Below are 18539 nucleotides of genomic sequence, written 5' to 3'. Positions count from 1 at the left end.
TTATTTGTACAATGGATGATTTACAACAAGTACCAAAAGTGATTCTGTGAGTGAGTGTATGGATGAACCAGGATATCGCTCCCTGTAACATTCATCTACAGCAGCAGGCTGCACCACATTTCGAGGCCCAATAGATGGTGCTATATTGTGAGACATTTGTGTGACTGAGGGGCTTGACACAGTACACTGCTGCTCAAACACTATACAGACGCACAGAAGAACTAAAAAATGATCAGGAAAATATCAATAATTAGGATATGTAATAAGGACGATAAAGTGAAATGGAAGGATTTCTACAGCATAGTTTATGAGATTTGAGATTCAAGAGGTTAATTTATGGTTAAAACTCATGTCTGTGGTGCGTGTGTGTCTGTTTGCATATTCAGTCTCTTGAATGTGATAACTGTGACATGACACACACACACACACATAAAAGCAGAGACAGAGAAGAGCAAGAATAAAAAATAAAAAAAGTGATTTTAAACAGGCATCAGAGAAACTTTTGTACTTGAGAATGTACGAGTGCTGGTATGAATGTGATCTTCAGAGGAAATGGTAAAAGAAAGGCAGAGGAGAGAGAGCAGGAAGAGGCTGCACCTGCAGAGGAGGTCTTCAGCTCTCAAGCCACCCGCTGTGCAAAGAGAGAGACAGATAGAGAGAAGAAGAGAGAGAGAGAGAGAGCGAAAGAGGCTGCAGCAGCTGCAAGGTTCGGAGAGGGAGTGCACAGTAGAAGTCAGAGATGGGAGAGAAAAGCAATGGAAAGCAAGAGTGCAACCTCTTCTTCTCCCAAAGGCCCCCCCGCTACGTCTCCCGTTTTGCACTCCCACCATTCGCATAAAACTGCAAATGGAAAAAAAAGAAAAGAAAAAAATCAGTGCTCGGCTGGTGTTTGAAATCATATGTAAATAAGGCACATTGATAATGAAGCGCCAGAGGAGGAAATTCCACTAATTACCTTACAGAGACTTGACAAGGAGCAGGAGGCGAACGTACTTGACGAACTGTTTCGCATGAAAAGGACAGAAAAGAGAGAGGAAAAGATCTGATGGCAAGACGACAGGTTTCCATTTAAAGTCAATGGAAGTCTTTCATTTAGCTTTTGACTCCGAGTAATCGCTGGTTTTCTATGGTAAAGTCAGTTTGTTAAGTTAAAGCAATGGATGAGTTGAAAAGGAATCAGTGTGATTCACCATCCAACTGTGTGTGTTTTAATTCATATTAGAGAGGAGATAGATAAATTATGCATGTCAGACGGGGGTCGACTTTAAATAACAGAAAGATTTCACAGGCGAGTAGATGTGAATCAAACAGCTATATTCTAGGTCTTATAGAAAATTTTACTTTAAGATTACTTTAAGATTAAGATTTACTTTAGGATTTAAGATTTACAGTATTTTCACTCAGTTGACAATAAATCAAATAGAAAAAAGATCCAAACTCAGGCAGCTTCTTTTTAAAAAAAGAATCTATATGTTTTCATATACTTTCTTTCAGGTACAATAGATTTCAACGTGTTTTTATTCACAATCCATCCTTGATCTCTCTGTCCACAGCATGAAGGATGGCTGAATGAAGGATAATACACAAAAATGGCTTGTGTTGTTGAGGATGTGTAGGAGGACTTGTAAAAGGCAGCAGAAGCCTCTGTGTCACGACTATAAACAAGGCTCTGCTCCTCTGCTTTTATTGTGCGTTCCTAACAGGCCTCACTAAATTACGTCCACAAGTGTGTATAATACCAGAGCATCTGTTTGTTCCCCCCTCGAATAAATAGGTAGTGTTTAAATTACACTGTTTAAATTACCCTCTTATCGTGGCCCGAGGACTGAAAAGGAAACACGGAAAAAATTAATTAGAAGACGGATGCTTGCGCAGCATTTCTTCCAGGTGCATTTTGCACTGACGTCCAAGGACATTAGTGGCTTCTTTGATAGATCGAGCCATCAACGGAGTGAAAACAAGGCATGTAACCTCTCAATGAGGCACGTCGAACTGCTTCAGTTTACAAACATGTTGTTCCCGGAAGAAAAGTGTTGAACAAAGTCGGTTTGACTAACTTTCTTGCTCCCTCCGACAACTGCGCCATAAAAGTCTTGTTTTCCCTTCATTTATGCAAGTTTAGTTCCGATTTGTTTCCCTCACACACACTTTGTTTATATAATGTGTCAAAAAACTCCATCAACCCAAGAGGAATGACAATATTTCAGCCGATTAAACTGTTGTCAGGCTATTAAATCAGTGGCTATCTAATCTTAAAACTGACCCGTTCCTCTATTCTCCACTTTTAACTTGAAATATTTTGTCTATAATTTGATTCATCCTATTTCGACGCTTTTAATCGCATGTTTCTTGTATAAATTGTCTTAACATTGCATTGGGATTGTTTTACCCATTGTGTGAAGAACCTTGAGATTTCACTGTATTTTAAAGTGGTATATAAATTAAATGCATTATAATCATTATCATTATTATAGGCCCTATAGATGTGGGTCAGTAGGGCCCTGTTGCACCCAATATTAGTTGTTATCATCTATTCACATGATAGATCAGCAAAAGAAGTTTTAAAAGAAGACAAGAACATGCAGTGATGTTATTTTATGTTTTTCTCTAAATTTAACCAACTGTTTTTGTTGCCTAAACCTGTAGTTGTAGTTCTGTTACCTAAACCTATAGTTGTAGTTTTGTTGCCTAAACCTAAAGTAGTTGTAGTTTTGTTACCTAAACCTAAAGTAGTTGACGTTTTGTTACCTAAACCTAAAGTAGTTGTAGTTTTGTTACCTAAACCTAAAGTAGAAATTGATTTGTTTGTGTTGAAAATGTAACGGTTCATTCAGTTTTACAACGTATTAGAGTGTTTCTTTTTTGCTATCACTTTTACAACACAGTACAGCCTTAATGACCCACATCCATGGTAAACATTGGCTCACTGAAATATGTGGGTGATAACAGCCTTGTGAACCTACTATTAGTTTAGTAGGCCCCTACTAGCCTACAAACTTGAGACAGATGTTTATCAATAACACCTATTCAATACCCTGATAACAGTCAGATCGGGTGCATATTTTAAGACTCATGTAACTAACATAGTTTTTGCAAGCAGTCTGTGTTTTTCCATGCTCGATACAGTAGACAACGGGACACCAACACACTGCTGAGATCCAGACAATTCAAATTCTTTTAGGGTGAACAATTCTTAAAGGCAGGTGAGTCACCATGTGTAAGGGGAAATTCTGGGTTAAATTGAGCCTTTACAATAACAATTGAAGAAGAAGTTAGAAAAAAAACATTCACTTTAGTCACATGAGGCATGCTCACAAAATCTCACAAATGTCTTTCTAGTTACTTTACTTGTTAAGAATGTCTTTTGTTCTCCGTCTCGGCAGCTTGTTATTAAGAAGGATGTCCCATAGTGCTAAAGACTATCCATGCTCAGTGGTGGAATGTAACATGTGTATTTACTAAGTACTGTACTTAAGTACAATTTCGAGGAACTTGCACTCTACTTCTTCAAGGGCTTCTATTTTCAGTTGTACTTTACTACATTTCAGAGCAAAAATATTGTACGTTTTACTGTCAAAACAAAACACACAATCATCTTATGTCTTATTATTTGACATATTGTTACAGGCTAAACTACCAAACAGTTAAAATGAGCTCCAGCTCGACCAACCACAACAACTAAATGTTACTTAATGCATCAGTAATAATATTCCAATCATATAATATTAATGTAACAAGGGATACTTATTTTTACTTTTGACACTTTAAATACATTCTGCTGATAATACTTCTGTATTTTTACTAAGCAAAACTTTGAATACAGTATTTGCACTTGTAATGGAGCATTTTTACACTGTTGTAGTGCTACTTTTATGCAAGGCAAAGATTGGAAAACTTCTTCCACCACTGCCAATAATGTGTGAAAGCCAACAGTACAATAAACCATCAGGGCTGCAGTTACAAACTAGATACGTTCTGTAAGTAATCAGAGGATGTTCACACAAACATAGATATTCTTCCATCAAATGTGGAAACCTTGTTAAAGGGGACATATCATGCTCATTTTCAGGTTCATACTTGTGTTTTGGGTTTCTACTGGAACATGTTTACATGCTTTAATGTAAAAAAAAACATTATTTTTCTCATAGTGTCTGTCTGAATATACCTGTATTCACCCTCCGTCTGAAACGCTCCGTTTTAGCGCCTGTCTCTTTAAGACCCCCTCCTGGAAAAGCCCAGTCTGCTCTGTTTGGCTTTTGAGAAAAATATGGTGCACCTTTGCAAAGGTAGTTCTCAAGCTGTGGGCGATATATTCTAATGAGCCTGCATGTGACATAGGAAGGGGAGTCAAATCTGAATGACTTGTTGAATCACATGTTTTCTGAAATAGGCAGCCCACAAAAAAAACTGCCTGGGTTGTCTTATTTCACAGATTGGGGTTTTTTCATGATATCTCCCCTTTAACCTGCCTTTTATTTAACCCCTTTAATGGATTTCTGTAAAGTTGTAAATCGTAAAATATTGTGTGAGATGAAACTCACTGGTGGTGTATTTTTCAGCTTCAGTGATTCAACTAAAAGCTGAAGCTCTTTGGTATAAAGCATCACACACTGGCAGAGTTGGTAATCATGAATGTTGAACTGGGCCACCGCCACTGTGCCCAATCAAAGACACCCCTCTTTCATGAAACATTCCTCACAGACAATCTCGCCTTACCCATTGCAAAAAAAAAAGAAGTAATTTCATTGGTTTTGCCTCTTACAGTCCCATGGCTCTACGAGAGGTGCCCAGCTTTGAGATTTTGTCAGCTGAAATGGAGTCGTTGAAGAGACACCTTTCGCAGATTGACTCGCCGACTGTCCTCTGCCACAACGACCTTCTGACAAAAAACATTATCTACAACCACAAAGAGGGTGAGGAGCAGCCGTGCACATCGCCGACAGCAGAAAACACGGTTCATATAATACTGAAATAAGATAGAGTGGCAGATCATCAATCAGTAGCAATAAAAGCAATTGAAAACTAAGAATATATGCCTGACTTGTGCTAAACTCTTTAATTGTAGCTCTACGATTGAGCGTCTTGTCACTGAAGTTAATGTAAAAATAGATGATTTCTTTTCATCAGTTGAAATAATGCAGCTCTTCCCCTTTACTTTACATAGAAGCAAACCTTTGCACCACTGAAAAATGTGTTCCCACTTTATGAAATGTCCTTACCTTATTTGTAGTATCCTCTTCTTGTGATTTTATTTCTCTCACATATTTTACAAGGATACCCAGGGTGACTCTGAGTCAAAAGAGACTCCTTGTTCCTTTGACTCCCACAAGGTTCTGTACTTTGAATAAAAGGAGGGAGAGTCGTCAGTTATACAACCTTACCTAAGACGGGTTTGTCATGTTGTCCTGGTAACCGCTGCTTCTTTTCCTTTCCCTCTCCTCCTCCATCAGGAATGGTGAAATTCATTGACTACGAGTACGCCGATTACAACTACCAGGCCTTCGATATTGGCAATCACTTCAATGAATTTGCCGGTAGGTCTGTGTTGCGATGAAAAGAAGTTCAATTTGCCTCCAAATCTGTGTCATGTCCAGAACATATGAGATAGCCTTAATGTGGAATATTGAGTGAAGCAGAAGTTGTGTATACAGTAAGTGGTATGCAGAATCATTGTCCAGTTTGCGCTGTCTCTTTGACTATGATATCACTTTATCTTTCTGCCATATTATGTACCATGAAACTGTTCTTCTTCTGATGCTGCCAAGACAAATTGCAGTATTCAGTGTGTATTCTGCGTGGCGATAAAAGTGGCTTTGATGTACCAGCTGTGTCACAGCGAAGCTTGACGGGGTTCATTCGAACATTTGTGGAACAATCATCAATTCATCACTTTTAAGATATAGTTTGCGAAGAAGCATATCGCCGCGTCAGTTTTCATGTCAACACTCGCCAACCGTACAACCTCGGTCCAACTCTTTAAATTATCATGATGCCAAATTGTGGCTGGGATGACCCAAATGTCAATTGTTCATATGTTGGAGCTCTTTTAATGACAGCGTATAAATCCCTTTTTCATTTCCCGTTAATAAAGAGACAATACAGCTAAAATATAGTCAAATATGAAAGCTGCAAAACTACTTTTCCTTCATTTGCACCGAACAGATCCCTCTAAGACTTTCAAATCAGTTTTCATCTGAAAACGTTTTACATGTCACCCAATTTCCACGCTTCTTACTTTCTAGTACTGTGTGCAATTTAATTTAGAGTATGCAGTGGTGGAGGAGGTATTCAGGGCCTTTGCCTAGGTAAAAGTATCAGCACCACACTAAGAATACTCTGTTACAAGGGAAAGCCCTGTGTTAAATATCATACTTAGTAAAATTATGTAAATATTATCTGCAAAATCTACTAAATGTATGAAAATTAAATGTACTTAATGCAGAACAATGGCCCCTGTGAGCGTTAATGTGAGTACTATTTTATTTATAGATTGTTATTGCGTATGTGTAAGTAGCATTAAACTGCTGCAGTTTGACATGGAGCTCATCTTAACTATTTTATATACTGTGGAGTAATTTTATCTGTAATAATACATCGTATTCTCTAAGGTTAACATATGATTCCTATGTAAACTCTTGATTTTAAAGTAACTATAGCTGTCCGGTAAATGTGGTGGAGTAAAAAGTACAATATTTTCTTCTGAAATGTAGTAGAGTAGTAAAGTGGCATAAAATGGAAATACTCAAATAAAATAAAAGATCCTCAAGTAGTAATCAATCAATCAATATAAATTTATTTGTATAACACTATTTCATACAGGTTAGTGCAGTTCAAAGTACTTCACAGATGACCGACAAGCCGAAAATCAGGCAGAACAAGTGTGGACCATGAAAATAAGAGAAAAGACTAAAACAATTTAACAATTTGACAATGTGAGACCAATGCATGTGAGAAATGAATGAAATATAATAAAATACAATTAAAAGCTATAATAACAGTAAAACAATGTGAAATAAAAACTAGATTAATAAGAAAATATGTGTAATAAAAAAGTACAATAAGCACAATAATAATAAAGAATGTACTTAGTCACATTACACAGCTGACAGTATGTTTGTATTTGACATTTTTTACTATTTATTGCCATTTTTAACCCAACAGATTCATTGCAAAAATGCTTGACAAAGTAAAATGAAAACAGTCATTAGCTGGAGTCCTTTTTCCTTTCTATCAGAACTGGCACAATGACAATTGCGTCCACAAAATTTTGGACTATTCATTTGCACCACATCGACCTCACTAAGATTTTAAAATCGGTGTTGAGCTGAAGCTGCTGTCGTCCAGTTCCCGTGCTTCTTTGTTGCACCTTAAGTGCACAGATGGGGACAAATAACTGAAACGATTTATGTGGAACTGACAAGTGTTAGCTGGAGAGTGGAGCTGATGTAGCTCCCTGGCAAAGCTTCAAAACTATCAGTTAGTTTAGGCTTTGTGTTGAATTGTAACACCGACAGTAGTTCCACTGACGTGTGCATATGTGTTTTGTGTCGGAGGTGTGAATGATGTGAACTACAGCCTCTACCCGAGCCGGGAGCTGCAGAGGGACTGGCTGACGGCCTATCTGGAGAGTTACAAGCACAGTTCGGGACATGAGGTCACTGTTACAGAGGCAGAAGTTACGCAGCTCTACGTTCAAGTCTGCAAATTCTCACTGGTAAGTGTCTGCTCCCGCCGACTTTGTTGAAATGTTGAAATGTGTCATTATGTAGTGCCTCAACACTTTGGAAAGACTTTGGAAAGTGACAAATCTCTCAACAGTTATTTCCTTTTTTTAAGTTCTGGTTTTGGAAAGACTCAAATATCTCAATATTATGAGATTAGTGTGTGCATTTCAACAATATCCATATGTGTGCAGACCTCTGAAATGACAGGGCGGCAACACCTCACCATCACATTTTAACAATTTACTTTTCCAGCTCCCAGAGAGAAAAAAAAAACTCCCCAAAGAAAACCAAACCCGATCCACGGTTGACCCACCACTGTTCAAAGTTTGATGGACTCCATCTGAGTTGATTAGAAACTGCCGCAGGGAAAAATGAAAGACAGCAGCCAAAATTATTTTTCGTATGACCACAATTTTCATTCTTTGGTGGCTCAAGTGGTGCTGGACTATCTGTGTAAAAATGCTTTCACAGCTCAACACAATATGCAGAATTGTCCCAAGCAATTTTGGGGTGGTGTGAATGTCTCTTGAAATAGCCCCAGAAATGATGAGGAAGCATATTACTTTTTTAAAATAACTTGTGCCAAAAGACGGAGAGGGAGAAGTGTGAGCGGGGGGAAAGAAATGAAGCCTGGAATGGAGCGAGAGAGGCGATAACATCGTGCTGATTGAAATCAGATTTTCTATGACAAACCGAGGAGGACTCTTGACTCGAGGGAAGTGGGAGAAATTGATCACTGACGCTTAACCAGCCAAGTTTCCAACTCGACTTGTTTTGACAAGCCGTGTCAAAATGAGGGATACTGAGCCTGATAACAGAAAATCACAGGGTCTATTTTTCATAATTTCGAGGAATTGAGCTGAAACGTCTCCATTTAAAAATATCCACAAATAGTGGCATTTTACCCGCTAAATGTTGTGTTTATGTTCAATACTTCACTTCATTAGCTTTTATACTCAGAGCCTTTCGTCACTGGTTTTCCTTCATCACGAGACAAAACAAATGGAATAAACAAAATATCCAATAGTTCCCTGTTTATAATATGAAACATATATAAATGATTCCTTTTAAAGCAGAGAGGATTAGTGCAACGATGTTGCAATTAATTGTTTATTGTTTTAAGCAGAAATGCCAAAGATTTACTCATTACAGCCTCTCAAAATGTGATATTTGCTGGTTTTCTAATAATAATGATAATAGGCTTTATTGTCCACAAATGAAGAAATTTGCCTTCAGCTTCACAGGTTGGTTAAAACACATCACAGTAAATCACAATACATACAATAAATAGCACAACATGCACAATCTATGATAGTAAATTAAATGATTTGGGGATTTTTTTTGACAATTTTGTGTGATAAACCAATAATTTCATCTTGGACTTTGAAAAATTGTGATGGGGATTTTTATATCATGACATTTTATAGATCAAGAAATCTTTTGTTATTTGCTAATAAAAAAATAATAATTGTTATTTGCATCCCTTTTCCAGCACAGACAATTTTCAACCATTTATTTGCACCATGCAGATCTCACTAAGGTTTTACTGTTTCTCATCACATCTGGTAAAACCAGATGACGATTCAGTCTGATGACTTTTAATATTTTTTTCTTTTGTTTTCCTTTTTTACGAGTTGTATTAAATGCATGTTTAACCTTTTGTATCACTTTCATACCGCTTGGTAATTGCTTGGAATAATCAAACTACATTGAATTCACACTATAGCTGAGTCTCAGTAGATGAGAATACAGATGAATAGTCAAAAACCAAGGAAACCAGTCTGCACTGGGGGAAGCTGTGTTGCTCCGCTGTGTGGCATCGACAACGCCTGGCCAGTTGCCAAAGCTCTGCGGCGTGAAGCTGCCTCTTTCGGATCTTAATCCCCTGGCAAACTGTGCCAAGACGCGGTGGGGTCTTTACGACTCGCCTCCTCCGCAGGGATCCCCCCGTGATGTCGAGGCTAAAGCCTGCGGCTCTGTGATGTCACTCTGCCCACACGTCTCTCATCTCCGTTTTTCTCAATGGCTCCCTGTCACTGACGGTCTCTGCTTAGTGTTAGACTAATGCTCTCTTAATGGAGAGCAGTTATTAATCATAATGGAAACACACTCAATCTCTCTCTCCAACTCAAGACAGAGATTAGAGATGAAAATCTGCCAGGGAGGGAAAAAAAAGCCGAGGGGGAAACCGCACATTGCTCTTCAAGTATTTCATTCCACCCTTTATTTGATTATCAAATAAAAACGTGATTATATCACTGGGCCACAGAACAGAGGCCTGTCTGGATCTTATTAGGACTTGCTATTAGTGGTCCTACCATGAAGATTTACAATAAGGGTGGAGAACAACAGAAATTTATGGAGGCATGGAAGTCCGCAAGCCTAAGTGAGCAAAGCCATTAAGGAGGGAACCATTCAATACGGAGGTTTGTCATTCTGACTGAGCAGCGTGCAGCTGGCATGCAGCAGCAGCAGCAGCAGCAGTTATGGGAGCAGTTATAACACGACAACTGGAGGTCACTGAAGTGTGTTTTTACAGTTCTGCTCTATGGCATGGGGAAATGTAGCAAAGCATCAAAGAAAAGCAGAGTTGGTGAAACCGTACAGCACCTGTGATGTTTGATTTAGAACAATCAGCACTGCATATTTTCGCAAGTGTGCAAATACCACAAATATAATCCAGATTTAAGCTCTTTTGAAACATGTTCCAGTCCTACAGGGGTATCATGGACTTATAGCTGCATGTAGTTAATGAGTCTGTCTGTCATTCAGTTAGTTGGCACCAATTCATTCTCTGTCAGCCAGCATTTGCTGTGCTGAAGACTCTGACATCTGACCCCGCTGTGACCTGCCTGCAGGAAGGAAAGAAGAAGTGTGCTTCTGAAGCTTTAATTGGATCGTAAAAAGGATGCATGATAACTGCATGTCAGTCACACGTTCCTGCTGCCATTCCTTTAAAGACAAGATCAAGTATTGTAATGAGCATGCAAACACATCACAATGTTTTCGAAAAAAAAACAATATTCCTACTAAGCTGTTTACATGGCTAATGAAAATGAATATTCCACTAATATTCCAACGGTTTGTTTGATATCTTACGAAATTGTTTTCCTCTTTTTTCGTTTGTTTTCTTACGAATGTGTCTATTTCCGCTCGTTACATGCATACAGACTTTTCAAAATAAACTTCTGTCTTCACAGGGAACAACTTTTGAAGGTTTAGGCAAGAAAACTACTCAGTTAGGTTTAGGAAAAGATCGTGGTTTGGCTTAAAATAACTCTGGAAGTGGCGTTACTTCAGTACGTAACTTACGTGACAAATAAATCAACGTTGACTTCTGGTTTTACACAAATTACAGTGCATTACTTTCCGTATATAGCTATAAATAGTGTATGAGAGCAGCCTGAATATGCCCGTTTACGTGCAGCTGTGCATATTTTGATTAACCGGTGGCGTACTTGTTCGACCGTGCAAACACAGCCTCTCTCTTTCATTCTTCCACCCACCTTCTTGAAAAGGTCGGCGTTGTGATATTTGCACATATCCAAAAAAACTGTTGATATCCAAATCTTTCATAATGTTTAAAAGTAGGTGTGTTTCTCCTTCCGACCAGAAATGTGGACTTTTCTATTTGGCATGCATCTCTGCAAACTGTCGGCTAGTTGGTTTGTGTGCAACGCACAGAGCTGGCCGTAAACATGGAAGAGGCTGCGTGTCGCAAGCTGCCGTAAAAAATCCAATTGAGTCGCATAATCCGAATGCGCTGTATGCATGTCCGATGAAAGCTCCTAAAACCAGAATAACATATCTCACGTGTCTTAATCACTAATGCTCCATTCTGAATAAGGCCTCGGAATATCCAAACAGAATATGTTGTTTACATGAACCGTATCAAATTCGGGATATTGTCATATAGTGGAATATTAGTGTGCATGTAAACAAAGTCAGTGACCATGTTTACATGTATCCTACATGTCTTAATCGGAAAATGCTCCATTTGGAATAAGGCCTAATTCATAATATCTAAACAGAATATGCTGTTTACATGACCCGTATAAAATTCAGAACATTGTCACATTTGGAAAAATAGTGGAATATTTGTGTGCATGTAAATATAGTCACTGTGTTCTTTAATGTTACTGAACCACACACACAACCACACACACAGACACACACACGTTTTATTGTGCTTTAATTCAATGATTTGTTTAACTTCTTCAGCTGCATTACTCATCAACTTTGACAACAATAAAGGCAGGCATGATGTTCACTATTATTTTAAAATAAATGAAAACTAATGGCTGCCTGGAACTGCAACATTTAAATAATTAAAACACTACAACATGCTTTGAAAACAAGTCAGTAATAAATAGTCTAAAGCATGTAAACCTACTGGTATGACCCCTTCAGTGCTCTACTCTTTCTCTTTCACCAGGCATCCAACTTCTTCTGGGGTCTTTGGGCCATCCTGCAATCACGGTTCTCCTCGATTGACTTTGACTTCCAAAGGTTTGTGTTTCTGACGGAGGCGGCTTTAAGGCCCCATGAAGTAGAAAGAAAAAAAGCTTTTTCCATGTGGTTACTTTGTAGGCACAGTTGGAGGAGTGTGTCTGGGTGTCACTTTGTATAAACACGGTTCTCGTTTCCTAAAGCGCTCTGGTTGTTGTACATTAAATGCTGCACAAAATAGACACGTTACAAAATTGTTCAAATTGAAATCGACGTCCTCCTCACATCCACCACCACCTTCACATTAACACCATACACCTCAGCAACGGTTTAATGTAGAAACAAAACAAACCAAAAAGACCACTTTATTACTTAACATCATCATACATCACTTAAATACTCACAATTGGAAAATATATGTCTTGCACATTGAATTCAAGCACTCACTATTTTATTGCTGTTTTGTAGACAAGCAGGATCTTCATTAGGATTACCGGACAAATAATTTGTTGGCAGAGAAATTGGAGTAAAGGAACTTGAGTGTGGAAATATGACATTTTTTTCCCCACCAAGACTTTGTGTATCTAGAATCTGGCATAAAACAGGACATGCACACTTCTTCTTGTCACTTCTAAAAGCAGACAAACTTTATTTACACATGAACATTTCTCTGCCTTTCTTCACTCTTAAACCACAAATCACGAAAAGAAGAAAAGCTCAGATTTCACAAAGAGTTTCTAAAGAAATCAAAACTAATTTATTTTTATTTCTAAATGTCCTGTGTTGTGATCCACGTAGTTATCTTTAAACAAGTCCAGGAGACATTCCTCACTACCAGCAACCAGACAATAAAGTTCAGGAGGGCGAAATGTTCCCCTTCACCCCCCCCCACTCTTTCTTCCCTCTCTCTGTGTGCCCCACACCCGCCACAGTTGTGATCGTGATCCTAATCACTATTGACATACGGCACCCTCCCCTCTGTGTGGCTTTCTCCGCTCGCTTGCTAGATCAGCGACAGGGCCCCCGCCTCATTTCGATCTGGACCTCGGAGGAAATGTGATCCAGAGGGGTGCCGAGGCACAGAGGCACTATTGTTCCCGTGCCGTCGGTCCTCCCTTACATATACGTCTCTCATCCCTGGCTGGGCCACATGCGCCTGCTAGACGTCTGCTCCTCTAAGCCGCCGGCTGAGGTTGTCCTAAAGTGCATGGCGAGGGTCGGGTTACCTTTCTTTAACTGGAGGGTTAGACTTAAATGAGCTCGGAGAGCAACAGTAACGATGGGGAACCAGGTTTAAAGGCATCACTGGCCTGCCTCTGTCCCCCAACACACATATATAGTATATATCCTAACTCCCTCTGTCAACACGACTTTCAGGATTCTTAATCATTCATGCTGTAAAGAAAGAGCAGCCCGTTCTCATTCCCAGGCCGTCAAATACTGTCTGTTTTTACTGTACTCAAATGTGACAATTGTTGCTTTCCTTGGTCTGAATATTTTGGAGCTTTGGTATGTTGGTCAGACAAAACAAGACACTTAGTGATGTCACTCTGTGCTCTGGGGTATTGTGATGTAGCAGCCCGTTCTCATTTCCAAGGCGTCACGGCCGTCGCCGTTAGATACTGACGCCTAAGGCACCCTTTAGTGTCGGTATGAGACACACCGGGCTTTCTATTAACTACAACATAAACTCATCTGCGTCAATGCGAAACACTCAGGGAAAGTGTGCCGGGACTGTGGTGACGTAGCTTTAAGAGCGAAAAGACACACACACGGGCGGGTGGAAGAGGAGGAGGTGGATGGGTCCAACAAACACAAGGCTTTCATCCAGGAGATTGTTGTTCATGTCACTGTTTTTTCACGTCCCCGTTCACAACGTTCAGGGTCATTTTCATTGTACAAACGTAGTAGTTTTAAGCCCAACCATGCAGTTCTTTCCTAAACCTAGTGGCTTTATTGTCTGAACCTAAACAAGTGTTTTTGTTTACTTGGCAACATTAAGCACGTGTTTACTGCGACCGAGGGGTCTGACAAAGCGATGATGAGTTGAGATGTGAACGCGTTGTAAAGAAACAATGTGGATGGCAACGGTTAGCTTTGCCCTCGCTTTCATCTTTTCATTTATTTACTTTTATACACGGACAGTGAGCACATACCACAGTCATAACCTTATGAGACTGTCCTTGCCATTTGTTTAAATAGCCTATGAAACAACCTTCAATTACATTCAATAGCAGAGCAGTAATTAATGTCTTCGTGACTTTCGTTTTTTTTTTTTTGCAGAGGAGGTTGAATAGGAGGATGAACAATATATATCATATTTGTAAGACTTCTTTCTCCAATGCCTGTGCGAATGTGTCTGCATGCTGTGTAGCGAGATGAGCCTCTTGAATTTGCACACAAAATGTTTTCTAAACTTTCATTTATTGCCAACGCAGCCTCTGTAATTCTTGACCGGGAAAGAGGCAAAAAATAGGCGCAGCAAAAACAAAAAAAATATTATTTGAGGTGGAATTTTTCCAAACGGACATGGCAGATTCACACGGGATTAAGATCACAGACAACAACCACAATTTACTAGAGGTCTCCAGGTAATAGTCCCGTGCGAATAGAGCTTTACTGATCTTTCTTAAACTCTTGTTTTGATGTTGATTTTTTTTGTTTTTTGCTATTAGGGGACTACTTCTCCAAAACAAGCCGAAACACACTATTAAGTACCTGTCTCTTTAGATGCCCGACTTCCTTCATGAGCTAGCCACTAACTTCGCGGGGCAGTTGGCGTACAGTGTTCCAGTGTATCAAAGCCTCTTCGCTGAAAAGCAGAGTTAGGACATAATTCTGTGTGGGTTAATTACTGCTGACATTTTCCACATTAAATGTAGTCAATAGAATTGGTTTAAAATATAATGATGAATGCAGCTTTAACTTGTCATGACCACGACCTTATACCCTCAGCTTCACAAAGCAGTTTTAACTTGAGAGAGAGAGAGCACACGATGCACTGCTGCTTAAGGCTTTTGTGATAAACAAATTATTTTTGAGAAAAAGAGATAGGAAGTTTGAGTTAAACCATGAATGTGTGTGTGTGTGTGTGTGTGTGTGTGTGTGTGTGTGTGTGTGTGTGTGTGTGTGTGTGTTTCCTCCCACTGTTATCCCCCTGAGCCAAATCTCTGCAGACTTCCCAACGAGTGACAGGCGTCGCCCGGGCCTTGTGCTTTAACCAGGCCCAGATGTAGATGTGACAATAGGGAGCCACAAGGGGAATGCAAACCCGCCCTCCCTCTACCGTCCGTATTTACTTATATGATTTTATTCATGTGTTGAAAGTGTCTGCGAGTCAGCGGTTTAGATTTGCGGACGCGTTGGCAAGGTGAGCCGTTATTTGACAAAGACATTATTATGAGGAAATGAACGAGGAGGAGGCCCACTGTTTGGAAAAGCCTGACTGCAAAATTGAGGGAATTGTGCACAAAAGCACATTGTGAAACGGAATACCTGCTTTTGGAGGGAGTTCATTTTCCCCTACTTCTGCTAAATAGAAAAACGTCTCAGTTTCATCTCTGATGATGATAAATGTTAAGCACGCTAGTTTTAGGTGTCAGCCTTAATAAAAATAGGGATGAATGGGATCACCTGTGAAGGTTGCTGTTCTTTTAAATGGGTATACTCAAATGTAATTCGACTTATGAAGGGTGTGAGTGTGACGGGTAATTAGATTAACGGAACAAAAGTCCTATGACCAGTGATTTTTTAATATTTTTTTTTAGGATAAGCTGACATTGAAGCTCTTATCACTTTTTAATTTAACCAACTGAATGTCCATTTAATGGCTTTTTGAGATTTACCAAGTGGTGTTTAATTGTTTTTCACCTTTCTAGTATAAAAATGTCAGTGTCAGTAGACAGTGGTTGTTTAAATGTAGATGTGTTAATGGTATTTCTCATGAAGTAAGGAAGCAATCTTTTATCCTCAACATAGGGGAAGTCTTGCCTTCTTAACAATAAAAGCAGATGATTATCTGACATCCATATATATAGTTAATATGACTATTTTTCACTTGATCCAGATACTGAAGGTCCCTGCTCATGGGCAACTGTCGAAATTGACGTGATTAGATAAAAACAAGACGTATCACTCTGTTGAAGTTGTTGGAACTACAAAAACAGTCCACTCACAATTGTACAATAGTGTAACATTGTGGAGTTTATTACCTCACAAATGCCCTTTAGCCAACTACATACACACAAACCCAACAGCAGCCGAGTTTAATGTTACTTTGTGAATTTGTGTATTTCGTCAATCTACTATAGGTGTCAGAACTCAGAGTCGTAAAAAATTGCACAACATTTTAAGGACATTCTGCGTGTCATGATAACGCTTTTTAGGCTTTTTCGTGTGTCATTTTACGTCACATCGTTACCGGGTGTTAGGGACCAAGCAGTGAGTCAACGAGGAAACAGCAGTCGTTGACGTAACTGGGAATTTTATTTACCCAAAAAATAACAAAACATTATAAACCAAGAATTGAATAACTGGGTCTATAAAAGAGGTTAAAGCAGCATAACTTTACGTATTACCACAACCAAACAAGGTGTTGACTGAACAAAACTGACCTCACACAGTGACACATGAGGGCACATATATTTAGGGGCTTGGCCAAACCAAATAGCACGCAAAGAGATGGACACTAACTATAACTAAATACAAAGCAAAACTAACTAAACCCAAATCCCCCCCATGACATGGCAGCACATGGTTTGGCCCAATGAGCTGGCTCCAGGATTTAAGAGTCCTCAGCCTTTGGCCACACCTTTTTCCTCCACCAGGAAGTTACCTCCCCCAACAGCCAAGGTAACTCAAAACAAAGAAACAAATGATTAATATAGCAAATAACAGTATGTGTAACCCTACAGTGTTAATGTGTGCATCCAAACCATGTAAGGTTAAATGCAAATAAACAAATTCCGAATCAAAACCACTATGTGATGTAATTGTTCAGCTGTGGTTGGCTGCAAATTAAATGAACCTGTGTAGGTAGCAAACTAATAAGTTAAGAGAGTGTGAACTGGAATGATATTACCCCATGTAATCTAAGTAAAATATGTAAGTAAACATTGCATCATAAGTAAGTAAAACATGTCTAAAATGTCACTAACGTAACTTCAAAATAACTCAACAACACTTTGGGACACAAACTCCGGTCTCCTGGTTGAAAGTCCTGTGTTTGTTGGACCCATCCAGCTCCCCTCACGCCAACCATAAGCAGTTTTTCTCACTTTTTATTCTTTGTCACAAGCTCTGAGCGTAGCATATTCACATGGATGAGTTTACATGGCAGTTAGTACAGACCACATGGCATGAAATGACATGCCTAAAGCCACGACATTGTTTTTGCTCGTGAAACGACTCAAATCAACGTGTCATTCATTCGCCATTTGGGCTCTCATAAACAAGAGTACAGTAAGGAAAGGATTATTATTTTAGTCGATAAAGATCTTTTAAAAGATGCCCACATTGGCCCTTATGCCAATCCTTAGGTTTGGCTTGGGACATCTCTAACTGAACTTTATCATCAGCCCGGTCACGCTAAATCGCATATGAATGACGCATGATGCAAATCATTTTGCGTGCAATAAGAATGCTGCTTTGCTTTAGGCGTGTCATTTGTACCTCATGTAGTCTGTACTGACTGCAATGTAAATGCATCCATGTGAATATGCTACAGTACAGAGCTAGTGTCGTAGAGTAAAAAGTCAGAAAGACTGCTTGTGGCAGGCAGGAGGGGAGCTGGATGGGTCCAACAAACACAGGTCTTTAAACCAGGACACCAGTGATCAAGACCGATATACATGTTCCAAAGTGTTATTGAGTTATTTTGAAGTTTGTTGTTTAAAAGTAACTGCGACTGTTATCGTACATTTGCTGGTGGCGTAAAAATAACACGCGAAAAGGCTAAAATGCGTTCTCTTGACGCAATGATTACGATGTAATGTCGTGCTATTTATTAGTATTATTTATACGTGATGGTTAGCCCAACAATTAACAGGATTGTCAAGGAGAAGTTTGCAGCCAAAGAGCCACCATATTATTATTTTTTTCAGTTTGAAAAGCAGAAGCAAAGATTTTACACAGTGACAATCAGGTTTTGCTTTCACCCAATCAAGTTCAGGAAGGCTTCGTGTTGCTGTGTGAGGGAATGAGAAAACTGTCAATCATCCACCGTAGCACACGGTTTATTTAAAATTAAGTCTGACCAGAGAAAACGCCTTTTGAGTGTCGCCAAACCACAATGAGGTGAAAATTGTGTGCTGGCTCTACCCGGCCATCACCAGTGATTTCTTTTTCTTCACAAGTATTTATCAACTA

The 18539-nt window shown here is 39.2% G+C and overlaps 1 protein-coding gene across 5 annotated transcripts in view; it reads left to right on the top strand.

The window, feature by feature from the left end:
- LOC119486440 (ethanolamine kinase 1-like) overlaps positions 1–18539 on the top strand; it is a 34930-nt gene that overhangs the window by 11869 nt on the left and 4522 nt on the right. For 3 of the 5 annotated variants that reach the window (XM_037766552.1, XM_037766554.1, XM_037766555.1), the window contains exons 4-7: positions 4765–4913; positions 5451–5534; positions 7554–7714; positions 12160–12233. In XM_037766552.1, coding sequence (XP_037622480.1) covers positions 4765–4913; positions 5451–5534; positions 7554–7714; positions 12160–12233 — 468 coding nt within the window. Of the gene's footprint in view, positions 1–4764; positions 4914–5450; positions 5535–7553; positions 7715–12159; positions 12234–18232; positions 18235–18539 lie in introns of all 5 variants that reach the window. The other 2 variants (XM_037766553.1, XM_037766556.1) reach the window with 2 other exon arrangements.

The sequence above is a fragment of the Sebastes umbrosus genome, chromosome 4 (genome assembly GCF_015220745.1).
Source record: "Sebastes umbrosus isolate fSebUmb1 chromosome 4, fSebUmb1.pri, whole genome shotgun sequence".
Taxonomy (NCBI): Eukaryota; Metazoa; Chordata; class Actinopteri; order Perciformes; family Sebastidae; genus Sebastes; species Sebastes umbrosus.
The sequence above is the reverse complement of the archived record's forward strand: the minus strand, read 5'-3'. Positions and strand labels throughout refer to the sequence as shown.